This window comes from Actinia tenebrosa, unplaced genomic scaffold (assembly GCF_029948245.1).
Source record: "Actinia tenebrosa isolate PJP-AT-01 unplaced genomic scaffold, QUT_ActTen_1.0 PGA_scaffold15__27_contigs__length_11533743, whole genome shotgun sequence".
In the NCBI taxonomy this organism is placed as follows: domain Eukaryota; kingdom Metazoa; phylum Cnidaria; class Anthozoa; order Actiniaria; family Actiniidae; genus Actinia; species Actinia tenebrosa.
The window spans coordinates 2,854,015-2,874,327 of NW_028292575.1; the positions used below are offsets into that span (position 1 = coordinate 2,854,015).

Consider the following 20,313-nt stretch of genomic DNA (forward strand, 5'->3'; position numbering starts at 1 on the left):
CCATCTTTACCCTCTCCACGCCCTTTTTGACAAATACCACCCTAAGGTTCCCTCATCATCAATACCTCCTTGAGGTCTCGCCAGCACCAATACCTCCTCGAGGTCTCACCAGCACCAATACCTCCTCGAGGTCTCGCCAGCACCAATACCTCCTCGAGGTCTCACCAGCACCAATACCTCCTTGAGGTCTCGCCAGCACCAATACCTCCTCGAGGTCTCACCAGCACCACCACCTCCTTGAGGTCCCACCAGCACAGATTGTTGCTACCCCCCGCTTACCAGGACCACAGCAGTAAATTACTGTCCCGACAACAGCCAGCTTATGAAACCATACCAACTAACTCCTCTAATGTCGAACACTGGTGATAAGAATATCAGACTCTGAACTCCCTACAGACCCGTGAGAGTACCTTGGTGACAAGGCAGCCTTTGTACTGTGAGGATTATTGCAAGTAGGAGAATTACTAAATAACCACACCCCACCAACCCATAGGTTTTACTGCACAACAGTGATTTATATATCAGAGTGATGTGATCTATAATGTATTCAATTAACATATTCAGAGACTGCTGAGGTACTGGGTCTTATTTATTCAATTAAGTAGTAACATCTTCATCACATGGGTAAATGCGAGGCTGCTGAGGGACTGGGTCTTATTTATTCAATTAAGTATTAATATATTCATCAAATGGGTAAATGTGAGGCTGCTGAGGGACTGGGTCTTATTTATTCAATTAAGTATTAATGTATTCAGAGTCTGCTAAGGGGCTGGGTCTGTGTATTCAATTAAGTATTAATATATTCAGAGTCTGCTAAGGGACTGGGTCTATAATTTATTCAATTAAGTATTAATATATTCAGAGTCTGCTAAGGGACTGGGTCTATAATTTATTCAATTAAGTATTAATGTATTCAGAGTCTGCTGAGGGACTGGGTCTATAATTCATTCAATTAAGTATTAATATATTCAGAGTCTGCTAAGGGACTGGGTCTATAATTTATTCAATTAAGTGTTAATATATTCAGAGTCTGCTAAGGGACTGGGTCTATAATTTATTCAATTAAGTATTAATGTATTCAGAGTCTGCTAAGGGACTGGGTCTATAATTTATTCAATTAAGTATTAATATATTCAGAGTCTGCTAAGGGACTGGGTCTGTAATGTATTCAATTAAGTATTAATGTATTCAGAGTCTGCTAAGGGACTGGGTCTATAATTTATTCAATTAAGTATTAATGTATTCAGAGTCTGCTAAGGGACTGGGTCTATAATTTATTCAATTAAGTATTAATATATTCAGAGTCTGCTAAGGGACTGGGTCTATAATTTATTCAATTAAGTATTAATGTATTCAGAGTCTGCTAAGGGACTGGGTCTATAGTTTATTCAATTAGGTATTAATATATTCATCACATGGGTGAGTGCGAGGCTATGCGTAGAGGAATCTATTGTTCCAGACGACATGGCTGTCGTGTAAGTAAGGCTCATTAAATAATGATGTCATCATGAAATAGAACGATTAAAGCACAACACTTTAAGTAACATATTTTTGATTTTGCAATTTGATTTTAAGGTTTATTTTCAGGTTGTGATAACTGTCAATTTTGGATAATGACATTTTCCCATAAATTTTGTGGCATTTTAGAAGTTATATGATAATTTACATTTACCATACAATTTTTTATGTTTTTTAAAATTTTTAGTTAGGGGTTTTAGGGCATCGAACAAAATGGACTTTTAAAATTGGGTCCCCTTAGGAAATTCCTGGCTATGCACCCCCCTCCCCCCTTCCAGTGCTGAACTCTTGGTATTAAACGTTTTCCATTTGTTTTTTCTTTAATTGATATAGTTTTGTTGCTGTAAGTAAACCGTAAACTTATCACTGTTGTACACACCCATGAATAGTATAAGGTATGATCATTTATACTGCTACTCACACTAACCTTCGCAGTGACTGTCATTTACGTCATCAGCGCACTCCCATTAAATCTGCAAAGAGCCATCACCCGGTAAACTTACACACAACCTTCAGCAAGAGAACAGCCAACCGATAAATGGCAACAAGGTTAGACTCTGTCAGGTTAATCGGCAATTTTTGGCACTGTCTGACGATGATTCCCAGCCTGGTAGGGCAACTTCGGTTAGCACTGATAGGGCCTTGTGGGATCACTCTTAGTCTGGCCCCTACCCTTCGACCTTTCCGGCATGGGTGACCCTAACAGGAGTACATGACTCCCGCCGGCATAGCTCTAGGGGTCACTGGGACACGCAAACCGCCTCACCACGATAAGGTGGCGATCCCATTGAGACGGATTAGGACCTTGTGTGAGGTATCAAGTGTATAGAGTGTGTGCAACTATGTGAGGCAAAATTCATCGAGATATAAATGACAATGAAACAGCTGCCATCTTGGTTGATATACAAGAGAAGCTAATAAGGAATGTTTTTTATTGTCAACCAAGATGGCGACAATAATGTAACATGCACCTGCTCTATTTCATTTTTCTGGTGTACAAAAAAAAAAAAAAGTAATTTTTGAGAGGGTTTAAACTAGTGAAGAATTCCTAGTAGATTTTGGAAAAATAAATCTTAAACTAGCAGCCAATCTCATAATTAATTTCTTTTAAATTAAGGTAATTAAGACTGGAATAAACTGAATTAAAAAAAAAAATTCATATGTGATTTTTTTCTGAATTCTAAATTATTTATAGTCTTAGGTTTTGAATAAAACAAACTTATACTCTTATAACCTTTCTGTGACATTACAGTGTGCTTAAAATAGTTTTGAATGATGATGTTTTCCATAAAAGTATCGTAAACCATAAAGGAAACATTCCTACAAAAACATATTAAATATTTTGTGAAATAAACTGAACAAATTGAAAAAATACACTACTTGCAGGACTCAAAATAGCAGCAAAAAATGCAATCCCATTTTCCTGATTGCAAATAAGAAAATAATTGTCACCTACTATGATGTTGAGAATAATGTCAACAGAAATTTTCTACCTGGTGAGTGTAGTTCCAAAAATTATCCATACCCCCCTCACGAAGGAATGTTTTAAGACACCCCCCTACCCCCAGAAATCCCATACCAACTCTATAATTTTTGTTCTTTCTCTGACCCCCCTACTCTTCGGAAATTCCAAATTCCTCTGTGGGGTGGGTATGGATGATCTCTGGAACTACACAACATAGACTCAATATACCTCAACTCATCAACTTACCTCTATCTTTTTAGAGTGAATGTTACGGCTGGGGCAATCTTTCGAGTTTCCCCGGGTCGGCCGTGTTAGAACAGCAAATCACTTACTGAGATTCCATCATTCAATCACTGCATTTATTAGAATCACGTAAAGACTGGGTAAAATACAATAAGGTATATCTGTATTAGTTAAAACCGCTTACAAATAGAAAAAATGTGCTTGATTAGAGAATGATTATGCAACACGTGGTCTAGCGATACTTAGAAATGAATGCTCAGCCAACTATAGGAAGTTTATGCTGAATAATAATATTGATAATTCCTTGTAGGAGAACTAAATATAATGAGTTACATACCTCTGTGCTACTTGGCCGGATAGCAAATTAGTTAATATTCTAAGGAGCTTCTTTCTTAGTTTAACTTTCCTTCGACACGCTACATCAACTTATCACCCAAATCAAACTATCCGATTACGGTTATGTGATACGAGCATAATCACTGGTAAATCATTAACATGGCTCCCCTAAATTGTGATTACAATTTACCCCAAACAAAACAAACTATATATATTACTAAAAAATGTTCAATATTCAGTGTTCAACTTGGATATTCACGTTATATGGCTCCTTGGCTGGGACTCCCTGGTCTCTCATTTATTAGTTGTCATCGCTTCTCAGGAGCAGAACAAGCTTGTGGATCGGCCTTTCTAAGTATGTCATCTTGGAGCCGGTTCTTCTTCCTGAGGAATCGAGGTGAGGAGAGGAGACAGCAATCTTGACTTTGCGGACGTAGCCGTCTTCGTCTTTATATGGCTGTACAATGCGTGCGAGCTGCCACTTAGATCTCGGGTTGTCCGCATCCTTCAGTATGACGATGTCATCCACTGACAGATTCTTTCGGGGGCGCAACCACTTTTGTCGTTCTTGCAGAGACTGTAAGTAACATCTTCTCCAACGTTGCCAGAACTCATTGGTTAGGTGTTGGACTCTGCGCCATCTTTTTCTTGAGTATAGGTCCGCCCTCTGGAAATCTCCCGGTGGAGGCATTACTATCGTAGTCTTCATGGTCAGCAAGTGACTCGGCGTTAATGCATCTAAGGAATCTGGTTCTGTGAGACCGTTGGTAGTGAGGGGGCGGCTGTTTACTATCGCTTCTGCTTCGATCATCAGTGTCCTCAAGGATTCATCATCGAGTTGCTTTCCATGAGTCTGTAGCAGAGCTGTTAGCACGCTTCTCACGCTGCGAATCTGCCTTTCCCACACGCCGCCCATGTGGCTTGCGTGCGGGACATTCATCTTAAACTGTATCCAATCGCAATTGGTCTTTATCAGCTCTCTCTTTATGGCATCTTGGTCCATTTCCTTCATGGCTGCGTCAAGCTCATTTCTAGCACCCACAAAGTTCGTTCCTTGATCCGATCTTAATTGGCGCACTGGTCCACGCCGTCCGGTAAACCTTCGGTAGGCGTTGATGAAGGAATCTGTTGTCAGCGATGCTGCTGTTTCTATGTGAACCGCACGTGAGGCCATGCAGGTGAATAGGACTCCGTACCTTTTCAGCTCACGTCTTCCTTCCTTTATGTACCAGGGGCCAAAGTAGTCCACCGCACTGTATGTGAAAGGTGGAGCTTCTTCCAGTCTGTCTTTAGGAAGATCACTCATTTTCTGTTTCTGAGTGGTGCCTCTCAGCCTTTGACATGCGACGCATTTGGAGATGTAGTGTCCCACTGCTGAGCTTCCATCAATAATCCACAAGCCAGCAGCGCGTATGTCTGCTAGTGTTCTTGCCTTGCCTTGGTGGGCTCTCTGATGATAGTGGCGGATTACTAGACCTGTCACGTGACATTTCTTTGGGAGGATAACGGGATGTTTCACTTGGAAGGGAAGGTCGGCCAATCCGATTCTGCCACCAACGCGGAGAACCTGGTTTTCGTCAAGAAACGGACTCAGACGGAGAAGAGAGCTAGATTTCACAATCTTTTCTGCTGGACGTCCCAGGGCTTTTAGAGCTCTCATTTCTTCAGGAAAGGATTGGCTCTGGACAGCCTTCAGGATCAGAGTTTCCGCTTGTTGTAGGTCTTGCACATCGAACTGAACTCTTTCCCTTGTTGACGTTCCGTCTCTTCGACTTTTATAGGGATCCACCCTTTCCTTGCGTGCGTTTATCGTCCAGGCTAGCTTCTGCACAAATTTCTTGCATATCACAATAGCTCTCTTGGCGCGATACCCATCTGAAAAGTACTTGACACGCTCTAATATTGTTGGGTATTCTTTTGAGTGCGTTGCTAAGGCTGTGACTTTCTTCACTTCTGGATCGCTGTGGTTGATAACTGTGAAGGTTTCTGATAAAGTCTGGGACTCTTTGATTGGGTGCCAAAGGAAGCTTGGGCCATTCCACCATCGTTTGCTCTCGATCAGCTCTTGAGCACTAAGACCTCTGGAAGCGTCGTCAGCCGGATTCATGCTTGTTTCCACGTACTTCCATTGGTGAGGCGAGGCGCGTTCACGAATTTGCTGAACGCGGTTTGCCACGAACGTGTGAAAACGCCTTGCATCGTTGGATATATAACCAAGAACGACTTTACTGTCCGTCCAGAACACTTCTGCTATTTCTTCGTATTTCAACTCTTTCTTCAGAAAGCCGCTAACCTTGGCGGATACCAATGCTGCCGTGAGTTCTAGGCGAGGCACTGTTATAGGTCTGAGTGGTGTCACTCTAGCCTTTGCCATTACCAGGGCGCAATGTATCTCGTCACGATCGTTCACCATTCTAAGGTAGGAGCACTGGCCATAGCCGTTGGTGCTTGCATCGGAGAAGTTGTGCATCTCGACGGTCTTGCACTCTCCAAAGCCTTCAGGTTTGTAGCATCTAGGAATCTTTAATTCGGCCAGGCGATGCAGCTCGCTCCTCCACTTCTCCCAACGAGGTCTGATTGACTCTGGTACTTTATCGTCCCATCCAACATTGTCTCTGGTAAGGTCTTGGAGTATCCTTTTGCCCACAAGAACAAAGGGAGCTACCATGCCCAGGGGGTCGTAAATAGAGCTTACCGTTGCTAATATTCCTCTTCTCGTCAATGGCCTGTCCTTCAGTTCGATCTTGAACTGCAGCTGATCCGACTCTATACACCATTGCACTCCCAGGGCTCTCTCGATGGGCAACAGGTCCTTGGTTATGTCAAGATTCTTTAAACCTTTCGCGCGTGACTCAATTGGGATTGATTCTATAACTGCTTTACTGTTCGATAGGAACTTGTGCAGGTTGAAGCCACCCCTCTGGCAGAGTGCCTTCGTGTTCCCAATAAGAGCGATGGCTTGCGCAATGGTTGGAACGGACTTTAACCCATCGTCTACATAGAAATCATTCCTAATGAACTCTGCTGCTTCCTTGCCAAACTCGATCTCGTAGTCGTCGGCTGTTGATTTCAAGGCAAAATTCGAACAGCCAGGTGAGGAGACCGCTCCGAAAAGGTGAACTGTCATCCTGTACTCTGTCAAAGGATTGTTCGTATCACCGTCCTCCCACCAAAGGAACCTAAGAAAGTTTCTATGTTCGACGTTTACCTTCACTTGGTGGAACATTCCTTCGATGTCACACATTAGTGCTACCGGTTCTTTCCTGAATCGGCACAGAACTCCTGAGAGGTTGTTCGTGAGGTCCGGTCCCTGAAGCAGATGTCTGTTGAGTGACTCGCCCTTGTATTCCGCACTGCCATCAAAGACAACTCTGATTTTATCCTTCTTCTGGGGGTGATAGACGCCGTGATGCGGGATGTACCACACTTGACCATCATCGCCGCTCTCCTTTGACTGGGGAACTTTTTCTGCATAACCTTTACTGAGCATCTCCTTCATGAATTCTTGGTAATGCTTGCGGTAGGTTTCGTCCTTTTCAAGCCTCCCTTTCAACCTCATCAGTCTGATTACGGCTAACTCTCTGTTGTTCGGCAGATTAATTCTATCATCTTTGAAGGGTAGAGGAATTTCATAATGGCCATCCTCTCTTTGGTTAATTCCATCTTTCATCCTTTGCATGAACTTGCGGTCATTGTAAGAGAGTGTCCGCTCTTCGTCTTGTGATTCATCAAAGTCAAGTTCGAACATCTTCGAAACTTGAAATGGTGTCATTATTTCCTTTGTTTGAGTACGCATGGAGAAGTGAAGTGGTTTCTTGGTCTCTCCTACAACCTCCCTGGCGAGTATGCGATGGCAGCCGCACTTCTCGTGGACATCCTTGCAGTCAGGATCTACTATGCCTATCACTCCCCATCCTAGCGCAGTCTTCTTCGCATAAGGTTCATCGTCCTTGCCCGGAATGACTTCTCTTGGCTTGATTGCGCGTGCGCAGTTTAGACCGATCAGCAACCCGATTTCCACGTCGCTTCTGTGTGGCATCAGTTGATCAGCTATACGCTCCAGGTGTGGCCACTTTCGAGCTGTTTCTGGTCGAGGAATCTGTCCTCTTCTCGCTGGAATGATTTCTCTTGAATACGTTCCGGGTAGTGGGATGATCTCACTTTCGTTTAGGCCTCGTACCACCAGACCGTTCACCTTCTGACAATCAATGAGACGTTCCGCAAGTACCGTTGACAATTTGAGCTTCACTTGGACTCCCTTCACTGCCATTCTTTCAACGACGTCATTCTTGATGAAGCAGCCGTCTGACTGGTCGTCTAAGAGAGCGTATACAAGTACTTCCTGGGACGGATTGTCGCTGTGATGTATCCATACAGGAACGATCAGGGAATGGGCGGCACAGTCGTCTTGTTTCTGGTCACTGATCTTCGTACATTTCGATGAAACCTCCTTAACCTCTATTTCCTGATCAGAGTTCTCTTTCAATTCCTTCTTTGGAACGAACGTACCGTCGTGCAAGGACGTCGGATGGAAGCCGTGGCAACTCTTGCATACTGCTCTCCTTCTGCAATCCTTTCGCATGTGACCCCATCTTAGGCACCCGAGACAGAGTCCCTTCGCGCGTACGAAGCTTACTCTCTCTTTAGCTGATAGCTTTAGGAACGCCTTGCAGTCGTCTAGGTTATGTGGTCCCTTGCACGACGCACACTGCACTGACCTTTCTTGCTTCGAGTCGTCCTTTTTGGATCCTGAATTTTCTCGCTTTACTTCAGCGGAATCTGTGAAGAGGGATCTCTGATTGTAGATCCTTCCTACTCTGACAGGTTTGGCTATTTCCTCTTTCTTACTTTCTTCTTCTTTGAAGATTTTATTGGAGATTACCGGATTGCATGCGATCCTTGCCTCGCGCGATATAAAATTGCAGAACTCGGCGAATGGTGGGTATCCCATCTCATTCTCTCTTTCAAAGGGAAGCAAAACGCCGCTTCGTTCGCCGCTAATCCATCTATCTACCTCTCGACTCCAGCGATCTACTAAGTATCTTGGAAGTTTCTTGGCCATTTTTTGGTTTTCTTCCGGATCGTTTAGCACCTTTAGATACTTAACGTTCTGCATTGCGGCCAAGCAATGGAATAAAAAATCGGAAAATTTCCGCAAACTAACTCCATCGTTTGGAGGGATTTTCGGCCAATCACTTAGTTTCTTTCTGTATGCGTCAGCCACAAGGAAGGGGTTCCCGTACCGATATGCTAGTATACCCTTTGCCTGAAGGTACGCGTCCTTGCTATCCAAACATAGGAGACCGCTAATCGCTTCTTTGGCTTCCCCCGCGGTGTATTTTCCAAGATAATACAGCCGTTGAGCTGGACTTTCTATTCGGCTTTCTATTATAGTCTCAAAGGATTTAAGCCAATTAGGATAATGGAACATACTGCCTCTGAAGATTTCCGGTTCCGGAAGGGGAAGACTATCTATGTTGCGTCTTTCGGACAACAAATCTGCCAATCTGCAGAGGGCGTTATCATTATTCGAGCTTGGTGTACTACTATGCACGTTTGTTTCTCGGTAAGACACGAACTGCGATGCGTCGACATCGTCAAATAAATCCGTTGGTGGATCAAATGGGTTCCGTGTGTTCAAATGTGTTGACGGATAGTTGTCAAATGGTGTGCCTATGACGCGAGTTGAGGTGAAAGGATTTACAGACGAGTTCGAAGGTTTCGAATAATTTTTTAGCTCTGGATCTGTCTTATACTTGGACTCGAAATCAAGATTTTCTGACTTAGATTTGGATTCGAAACCAAGGTTTTCCGACTTAGTCGACTTAGATTCTTTTGCATGGATATGGGATTCTGATATGTTAGCTGCATGATGCGTAGATTGCATGACTGGATCGTGTTGCGGGGCTTCTTTGATGGAGTCAAGTTGCATACTCAAATATTTGTTTAAATCTTTCTCTGTGTCATCTTCTTTAGGCAAATCAAATGCGCCGTCGACTAATCCTAGCTCTGCTTCTTGTACCTTGGCAATCGCGTTCATTTCGGCCTTCGCAAGCGCTAGATTCTTAGCAATTCGAAACTTCGTCATCTCAGCCTCTTGTTTTCTTAGCGCGTCGGCTCTTTGTGCTTCTAAGTCTTGAAATTTTAACTCTGCGCCGAGTCTCGCGATCATGCCAGCCATCTCGGCCTTTCTTGCAAACGCGGAATTGCTGGATTTACTAGAGCGAGTTGATCTCGAGCTGCGAGATGAGCCCGAGATCGAAGATCTTTCGTCTTCATTTAGCCTTTTTAAATCGCTTAACCTTTTGTTTACTTCTTTTAGGAGGTCAGAGTGCTGTTGGTCGATCGTCTCAAATTTCTCGCTCGCTACGCGTCTTTCTGTTACGTCTAAAGCCTCTTCTAGCCTTTCATTCGCGCCGGCGAGAATCTCCATTTTTGCTTCCAACAGACCCCTTTCACTAAGAAGCCGGTTGACATCCTCTGAGTCTGCTAGCAATCCATTCACTATATTAAACTGTTTGCGCCAATTTCTTTGGGCCGTAATTCGATCACGATCTAGCAAGTCCAATTTAAAGGCTGTGCCCTTCTCTGTCATTTTCTTTTCTCTTTGCGTGTTTTCATCGATTTCCTCGGTGTTTAAATCAAAATTTGACATACCTTCAGATGCACTGTAACCACAGAGTCTTTACTGTTACGGCTGGGGCAATCTTTCGAGTTTCCCCGGGTCGGCCGTGTTAGAACAGCAAATCACTTACTGAGATTCCATCATTCAATCACTGCATTTATTAGAATCACGTAAAGACTGGGTAAAATACAATAAGGTATATCTGTATTAGTTAAAACCGCTTACAAATAGAAAAAATGTGCTTGATTAGAGAATGATTATGCAACACGTGGTCTAGCGATACTTAGAAATGAATGCTCAGCCAACTATAGGAAGTTTATGCTGAATAATAATATTGATAATTCCTTGTAGGAGAACTAAATATAATGAGTTACATACCTCTGTGCTACTTGGCCGGATAGCAAATTAGTTAATATTCTAAGGAGCTTCTTTCTTAGTTTAACTTTCCTTCGACACGCTACATCAACTTATCACCCAAATCAAACTATCCGATTACGGTTATGTGATACGAGCATAATCACTGGTAAATCATTAACAGTGAAGTCATTAAACCTGTGCAGTAGATATTAGACTAATACACTTTAGTAGACCCTAATTCCATTGTTTTCTTTTGTGTCTATTTGACTAGAGTGAAGTCATTAAACCCGTGCAGTAGATATTAGACTAATACACTTTAGTAGACCCTAATTCCATTGTTTTCTTTTGTGTCTATTTGACTAGAGTGAAGTCATTAAACCCATGCAATAGATATTAGACTAATACACTTTAGCAGACCCTAATTCCATTGTTTTCTTTTGTGTCTATTTGATTATTATACATTGACTAATAATTTATATTTCACAGGTTAAATGCCTTCACTCTAAGCAGTCTTAGAATATTGTTGAAATTCTAAAAAATTCTTTTTGTTTATACTACGGAAGCCACTAGTGTGGAAAAGCAAGAAAAAACATATCATTGATGTTTGTGGGTGGGATCATGACACGTTTTTCCCAGCATTTCCACACTATGGTAGATTCTGTAGTACAAGGTACACTTTTCTAATAGCCTTAGAGTGCCAACAACATAACCGTGAAACTTTAGTAATACTAAATAGCACAATTTCATGCAAATTCCATTGTTTTCTATTGTTTAATTAGCACTATTTTGTACTATTTAGTAATGAGTGTTTCACAGATTAATTCTTTGCACTCTAGTAACTATATATTTTTAATTCTATTATTTATATTGTACCATTTATATTGATATCCTTATCGTTGGTCAATGATTCCTGTCATCAGCACTGATTGTCTTGATCTTGATGGCACTGCATTATCTCACAAGGCTTTGCAGCACAACAGCTTGGTACATGTATGACTGAATACGACAGATTTGGTGAAGCTAGAAAATAAAAACAAAAGGAAAATGTCAAAATCGTGTTGCCTGTTTTAGTAAGACACATCAGATAGGATCAAATGGCAGAGTTATGTCTGAAAACTTAACAGTAAGCATGGGTAGTGCAGCAGTAACAGCGCTCTTCTCTCATGATCATTATGGAGGCAAGATTTAATTGATCATATATGGGAGTAGATTTGCTCATGGTTTCCCTCCTGTGCTTCAAGAGTTTTTATCTTGGGCCCCACAGTTTTCCTCCCTACACGAAACCAACTTCTTGTTTCAATGTATGGTATTTGAGTGAAATTCTTAAGGTTCTGCAATACACTGTGCAATTGTTTTCTCAGCAACTTGTCTCACAGTGCTTAACTTGTAGCATTGCTAGTTCCCCCTTTCTATATGGATATACAGTGAAACCTCTCTAAGACGGACAATCTCAGGACCACATCCCTCCGATATTGGTTAGTAATGATGAGTGTGGAGAGACAGGACCAACATTAAAAGTGGTCATCCGAGCCACTTGAAACTCTAACCATTTGCAGATGTAATTATAAAGGCAGCACCTTCTCCTCAGTCATTTTAAGACCCTGAGTGTTGGTCCCGGCAGGGACTCGAACCACGACCTCCCGCATGAAAGTCTGATGCTCAACCAACCAAGCCAACCGGTTGGTGGTTCAGCAACTTGCAACATATTTTGGCTTCTCGGGAAAAAAAATGAGAAATGTGCGCATACATTCTTGAAAAATATGCCTTAAAATTGTAAGAAAAGTTGTTGGAGAAGTGATACACTGTGCAATATTATTGTTGATGTCTCTAGCATGAGTATTTCTGCAATAGACAGCAATGAAAGAGATTTTGCTGGTTGTCAGTGATCGTATAGGAGACTGGCCTTTATGAGAATATAAGTTTTCATATAAACTTGGATGTAGCTTTATTTCTGATAAAGTCACCCTCATTAGTATTCTTTACGTATAAAGACAAAAGTCATTATATAACAATTTGTTGAATACTAAAATGAAGAGGACGTTATTGGGAACAAAGGTCCAAGAATGTGATGTGTGTGGCCACTAAAACACTATGTACAGTATGTAACTATGATGGCACAGCATGTTTATAAGGGAAAGAATGGTCAGAAAATAATTGGGACTCCTTTTCCTCTAAAGCTGAATTGATAGCTCTGAATAATATCTGGCTTTCATTTTTTTAAAAACCTGTGTTTATCCTACAATATATACAGTATATGGTTAATGGTAGTAGTGCTTTCGTAAGTTCCAAATTCAAGTCAGTACTTATTAAGCTTACTGGGCTATTTCTTCTTGTATATATTGGGCTATACGTCTAATATTGGGAGTACAGCATATGGAACATCAAGGTGTGAATTTGCAAAACACAATACTATATTCAGTTCCGTCTCCACCCACCTAACTGAAATAATGAATAAAATGGTTTTTAAAAGAATATGGAACCGTAATGGTAATCTTTAAGTAAGCTTAAAGTGCAAATGAACCCTTCGACAATACTTTCAGTACTGATTCTACATGAAGTAAATAGTTGATTGGTAAAATATTTCTTGATTTGAGTGATGCGTTTCTAAGTTATGAAGGTTTACACTTCCAATATGCTATAATGAGTGTGACGTCTATTAGGGCTTAAGGTGTGGATCCAGGATTTTGTTCTGGGAGGGGTGCTGTGCACAAATTTAACCCAGGGAGGGGTGCAACCCTTAGAATCAAAGGAAAAAACAGTATTGGTTATCTTCGAAGTAGGGCCACAAAGTGGAATCAGGGAGGGGTGCACACACCCTGCACCCCTCACCTGGATCTGCCGCTGGGCTTAATTAAATATACAAAATCGAACTGGTTCATAGATACAGTATTCAAAAAGCATCATTATTTTACTCATGGTTTACATGAAAGCTATTTAAAATTTTTATTCTCAAAATTGCCAGTATTTAGTATTACTAGTTACAACAAAAATATACCAGTCGCGATTTAGGGATCCGAGTTTTGCGTTGGGTTTGTCGTTAGACCCAATGACCCAACAAGGCAAACATCAATATAAGGTATATGAGCTTACTTCTGATCACAGTTTTGTGCCTATAAAGGAAAAGGTGCTTTATCTTGTGCGCATGCACATCTATCGTTTTAACATAGCTCACGTGATCTTTAATTTTTGCACCATACTCTCACCTCCTGCGTTTAATACACACCAGGTTTCCTCTTCCCTTTTCTTCTTTTTGCTAAAGCCATCTTTTCTTTTCTTAATCATTGTAACCACCTCATTCCTGATGCTCTGCAACCTGCGCTGTTGTATGATAATTTTCTCCCATGTCGATAGTTAACTCGGCACCACCCGGAGTCCATGCAAAACTATCATTTTCAAGACCATAACTATATTCACTATTCCGTAATTTAATAAGTTACACTGGATTGTTGATATCAGTCATGATATTGACGATGATGTAAGGTTTCTGGAATATAAAAGTCGTAAAACTCAACGGCCCAACTGCCCAACCAGCCCTACAGCCTAACCGCCCAACAGATTAACAAACCCAACAGCCCAACAACCCAACAGCCCAATAGCTCAATAGCCCAATAGCCCAATATCCCAATATCCCAATATCCCAATAGCCCAATAGCCCAATAGAATAATAGCCCAATAGCATAATAGCCCAATAGCATAATAGCCCAATAGCATAATAGCCCAATAGCATAATAGCCCAATAGCCCAATAGCCCAATAGCCCAATAGCCCAATAGCCCAATAGCATAGCAGCCCAATAGCCCAACAGCCCAATAGCCCAACAGCCCAACAGCCCAATAGCATAATAGCCCAATAGCATAACAGCCCAATAGCATAATAGCCCAATAGCATAACAGCCCAATAGCATAATAGCCCAATAGCATAATAGCCCAATAGCCCAACAGCATAACAGCCCAATAGCCCAACAGCCCAATAGCCCAATAGCCCAATAGCCCAATAGCCCAATAGCCCAATAGCATAATAGCCCAATAGCATAATAGCCCAATAGCATAATAGCCCAATAGCCCAACAACCCAACAGCCCAATAGCTCAATAGCCCAACAGCCCAATAGCCCAATAGCATAATAGCCCAATAGCCCAACAGCCCAACAGCCCAACAGCCCAACAGCCCAATAGCCCAAATAGCCCAATAGCATAATAGCCCAATAGCCCAACAGCCCAACAGCCCAATAGCCCAATAGCCCAAATAGCCCAATAGCATAATAGCCCAATAGCCCAATAGCCCAATAGCCCAAATAGCCCAATAGCCCAATAGCCCAATAGCCCAACAGCCCAATAGCCCAATAGCCCAATAGCCCAATAGCCCAATAGCCCAATAGCCCAATAGCCCAATAGCCCAATAGCCCAATAGCCCAATAGCCCAATAGCATAATAGCCCAATAGCCCAATAGCCCAATAGCATAATAGCCCAATAGCCCAATAGCCCAAATAGCCCAAATAGCCCAATAGCCCAATAGCCCAATAGCCCAATAGCCCAATAGCCCAATAGCCCAATAGCCCAATAGCCCAATAGCCCAATAGCCCAATAGCCCAATAGCCCAATAGCCCAATAGCATAATAGCCCAATAGCCCAATAGCATAATAGCCCAATAGCCCAATAGCATAATAGCCCAATAGCCCAATAGCCCAATAGCCCAATAGCATAATAGCCCAATAGCCCAATAGCCCAACAGCCCAACAGCCCAATAGCATAACAGCCAATAGCCCAATAGCCCAATAGCCCAATAGCCCAATAGCCCAATAGCCCAATAGCCCAATAGCCCAATAGCCCAATAGCCCAAATAGCCCAATAGCCCAATAGCCCAATAGCCCAACAGCCCAAAAACTCAATAGCCCAACAGCCCAACAGCCCAACAGCCCAACAGCCCAACAGCCCAACAGCCCAACAGCCCAACAGCCCAACAGCCCAACAGCGCAACAGCCCAACAGCCCAACAGCCCAACAGCCCAATAGCATAATAGCCCAATAGCCCAATAGCATAACAGCCCAATAAGCCAATAACCCAATAGCATAATAGCCCAACAGCCCAACAGCCCAATAGCCCAATAGCCCAACAACGCAATAGCCCAATAGCATATATAATAGCCCAATAGCATAACAGCCCAATAAGCCAATAACCCAATAGCATAATAGCCCAACAGCCCAACAGCCCAATAGCCCAATAGCCCAACAACTCAATAGCCCAATAGCATAATAGCCCAATAGCCCAATAGCCCAATAGCCCAATAGCCCAATAGCATAACAGCCCAATAAGCCAATAACCCAATAGCATAATAGCCCAACAGCCCAACAGCCCAACAACTCAATAGCCCAATAGCCCAATAGCCCAACAACTCAATAGCCCAATAGCATATATAATAGCCCAATAGCCCAATAGCATATATAATAGCCCAATAGCCCAATAGCCTATATAATAGCCCAATAGCCCAATAGCATATATAATAGCCCAATAGCATAATAGCCAAATAATGTCTGTTGGGCTATTGACATATTGGAAGTATAAACCTTCATAACTTAGAAACGCATCGCTCAAATCAAGAAATATTTTACCAATCAACTATTTACTTTATGCAGAACCAGTACTGAAAGTATTGTCAAAGGATTCATTTGCACTTTACGATTTTTAAGAAGACATAACTAGCTAAAAACTATTATGAGCTGTGTCGGTGTTTCTAATGAAACAGTAATGATGAAAAGGTAAATTATACACCGTGAAAAGATGAAAAAACTTACTGACGTTTTGGACGCTAGTCCTTCGTCGGAGTAAAAGAGAAAGAGGTGGTAGAAAGGAGTGTATATATTTACGAAAGTAAATGGTTTTAGTAAAACTGGTTCAGAGCAAAAATGAAACGGCAGTTCAAAATAAAATGCCTTTTTGAAGGACGAATAATCCCAGAAAACGCGAAATAAACCTAATCTTAGTATTTGTATAGATTAGCGTAGTATATGAGCATTTCTTACCTGATAAAGGTAGGTTTTTTTGGCCACGTTTTTCTTCTTCTTCCGCCATCTTGTTTGTTTATGTTTTGACAAAGCCCGCACAGCATCATGGCACACCACAGGGATACCATGTAGAAAATAAACCATATGTCTATCGCTCTTTAGTGGGGTGTATTCAAAATGGACAAGAGTGAAAACCCTGTCTAATGGAATCAGTATAAATTTGATTACTTAAAAGTTTATAGTACCTTTTCACAATACCACTACCACTTATGTAAAGTGTTCCTTAGGTAGCCGCAAAACCCGTATTATTTCAGAGGAACATGATCATGGTGGATGATTTAAACACTAAGAAAGACAGTCTGGGGCAAGGTCTCTTCTCTTCTCTTTAAGGTCTCTTCACTTTTCTTATCTTCACTTCTCTTCACTCACTGGCGGCACACGGTCTGCACTGCACGTTGGCACGGCACGGGGCGGCCGCACGGGGCGGCGCGGCACGGCACGGGCTGCGCGCCACGGCACGCGGGGCGCGGCCGGGGCGGCACAAGCACGCATGGCAGGGCGGCGCGTCACGGGGCGTCACAGCACGCATTCACTGGGCGGCAGCCCACTGCGATCTCTTAGGCACTTACTTCTCTTCATTTCTTTTCACTTCACTTCACTTCTCTTCACCTCACTTCACTTTTCTTACTTCTTTTCTCTTCTCTTCTCTCCTCTCCTCTTCTCTTCTCTTCCCTTCCCTTCTCTGCTCTTCTCTTCTCTGCTCTTCTCTTCCCTTCTCTGCTCTTCTCTATACTCTAAAGGATCCCCACAGCCTCAGCCAATCCTTCCCGGAAAAGGATGTTTCGACTGTGTTTTTTTTTCGAGCCTCAGTTGAAAGCCATAATTAAATCACACGAGATGGGTAAGTTGTGCAAATATTTGACTATCATAATGTTTCATTACTTCTCTAACCCTCACGCTTTTTGGTGTGTATAGGTGATACGTTTCTTATGATCATAATTAGCAAGCCTTCTACGTTGCAGAACTACAGTCAAATTCTGCATCAGTTCTTAAAGTTTGTCCTGTCTTGTAAGAAAACGTCGCCAGAAAAACAAAAAGACCCAAGACCAACTAAGAAGTATGTATTTTATATCGTTTTGTGTTGGAAGATTCTGTTAATGCTTATGTTATTTTCTTTTTCTCAGTAATTATGGAAGACCAGCCAGCGTGGCGATCGTCTTGCAAAAAAGATCGTGGTCTGCAAAGAGTCATGCAGCGAAAGGAAGACGAACAGCAGCTGGTCTCCTTTAAAGACATGGAAAGTGTCCTCCAGTCTCCCTCGAGTGCGCGAAGAGGCTAGCTGGAGGGATACTATACGTTCGTTAGCTGTAATGGTTGGCAAAAGGCTTTTGGACAACGGGGGCAGGGCTAGCCTAGTGAAGGGACTCACAGTCACCCAATTCGATCAGCGCGTATTGAATAAAGAAGAGGAGACTTAAGGTGCTGACACATGGTGCAACATTGCACGCAACAGGAATGTTGCAGCGTGTCTACCCAAAACTTGTTGCACGCAACAATTCTGAAGTTGAATCGCGCTCTACTCTTGCAACATTGTGCGCAACAAATTTCATCATGTGAACATGGCTGCAACATTACTGCAACATTTTGAAATTTCCAGCCAATCAGCTTGCACCAAATTTATAACTGTTGACCAAATATCTTAGCATAGCAGGCTGACACAAGCGATGTTGCGTGATTTGTTGCAATGTGTGCCACCCCAATTCAAATTTGTTGCTTGCAATTTTGCACCGTGTGTCAGCACCTTTGTGGTTTTAATTATTAGATATTTGACATATCTGTAATCGTTTATAAGTTTTATATAAGTGTTCTTGCAGAAGACAGGCTCTGTTTACGGTAGTGCTTTCGTGATATTGCAGAACATCATATTTATATTTCCACACTCCTAACTCGATTTCCACCTTCTCTTTTAGGAGCACGGTATCTAAGTCCGACGATATAATTACTTCCGGAATACTAATGAAGAAATAGAAAACGCGCGCGCGTGCTGTGTGCTGTCATAAAGCACGCGGGGATTGGCAGAACACGAGGAAAGTGTCAGGAGAAGCACGACGCGTAGCGACTGTTCTGCCAATCCCCAAGTGCTTTTTGACAGCACACAGCACAGCAATTTTTTTTTATTTCTTTTATAAAATACAAATTACAATAATAGATAGGAATGACGCAACGGAAATTGCGCGCGCGTGCAATGTGCTCTCATAAAGCACGCGCTCCAAACCAATCAGAACGCGACATTCATAAGTTATTTTATGACGACCAAGAGCATTGTTCCAGCAGTAACGCCAAGACCTGTGCCTGTTGAAATAACCAAGTAAGATATTCATTAGAAACTAAAAACTATTTGAGACCATGATTCCTAGAGTGAAGTCATTAAACCCGTGAAATAGATATTAGACTAATACACATTAGTAGACCGTAATTCCATTGTTTTCTTTTGTGTCTATTTGACTATTACACGTTGACTAATACTTTTTATTTCACGAGTTTAATGCCTTCACTCTAATCATGATATGTTTTTTTCCTTTGAAGGCCTGAGAAAGATCGTGTCTCTTGGAATGCAGAAGACAGTTCAAGAATTTAAAGGCAGCTTCGACACAATTGAAGATTCTCCCTGCAAGGATTCTCAACAGGGAGGACTTCATTAGAATATTGCCGGCCATGTGGGCAAGAGAGTAGAGCAAAGAGTAGCAGGAGCGCTGCATCGAAAAAGTAAGGAGTTTGTAGAGATCAGCTCATAATGACTCGTGTTCTCTTGCTCGTCTCTTGGCCCTGGTCTTTCTCTAAAAAAATTAAAGAATAAACCAATAACACAGGCTTTCTGGTCAGCGCTGGATGACAAAAAAGTACCTTCCATATACTTCCAAGGCCTCTTTGAGACTTGTCTCGGAGGCTCCAATAGTGGTGGTGGTGAATGTTGATGATATTAGCCGTGCTGGTTTGATCATATTCAACATGTTCATTTGCGCATTATAAATAATAAATAGTAAAATGGCAAATGCTGATTTTTTTTTACATTTCATGTCAGTGCTATCAAAATAACCTAATTTAAGGAATATAAAACTGGCGCGCATGTCTTTGTACTGTGATATAAACGCGCGGGGAGCTGTAGAACAAAAGAGAAGCAAGCTTAGGAACGACGAGGCGTAGCTAAGTGTTTCTCTTGCTTTGCGAGTGCTCTACAGCTCTCAGGGTGTTTATATCACAGTACAGAGACGGCCAAGCAGCCATTTTATACTGTTAAGAGAAAATTAACTAAGCGAAGGAATCTCTGGCATTCATGCTTGTAACCATCATAGGCACCATTAGCATTCCACAATTATACAGATAACTTTCTACCTAACATAATAGCACTATTGATAAAGAAATAGAAAACGAGCGCGCGTGCTGTGTGCAGTTATAAAGCACGCGGTGGTTGGCAGAACACGAGAGAAGTGTTAGAAGAAACACGACGCGTAGCGGCGCTTCCTTAGTGCTTTATTACTGAACGGAGCACGGAAAAAGCTGTTCTATTCGTTTTATTATATAGTTACTAATTTTATTTCGATATTGAATTTATTTACCCAAAACGAAAGTCGGTCGCATCAGGATCTAGCAGCATTTCGCGCGCACTGTGCTCCGTTCAGTAAAAAAGCACAGTTTTCGACCAATCATCGCGCGCTTACTATCCTAACTATTGAAAAAATAGAAAACGCGCGCGCGTGCGTAGCAGAGTG

The 20,313-nt window shown here is 42.1% G+C and overlaps 1 protein-coding gene across 1 annotated transcript; it reads right to left on the bottom strand.

Annotated features, from left to right (window-relative positions):
• Positions 1–3,256: 3,256 nt before the first annotated feature.
• Positions 3,257–7,852, bottom strand: LOC148910840 (uncharacterized). Its single transcript, XM_089030331.1, has 2 exons — positions 3,564–7,852; positions 3,257–3,362 (listed from the first exon to the last, which is right to left on the bottom strand). Exon 1 carries the CDS (start codon positions 7,830–7,832, stop codon positions 3,864–3,866), a length of 3,969 nt encoding a protein of 1,322 aa, XP_088886457.1. The 5' UTR covers positions 7,833–7,852; the 3' UTR covers positions 3,257–3,362; positions 3,564–3,863.
• Between the last annotated feature and the right edge of the window lie 12,461 nt (positions 7,853–20,313).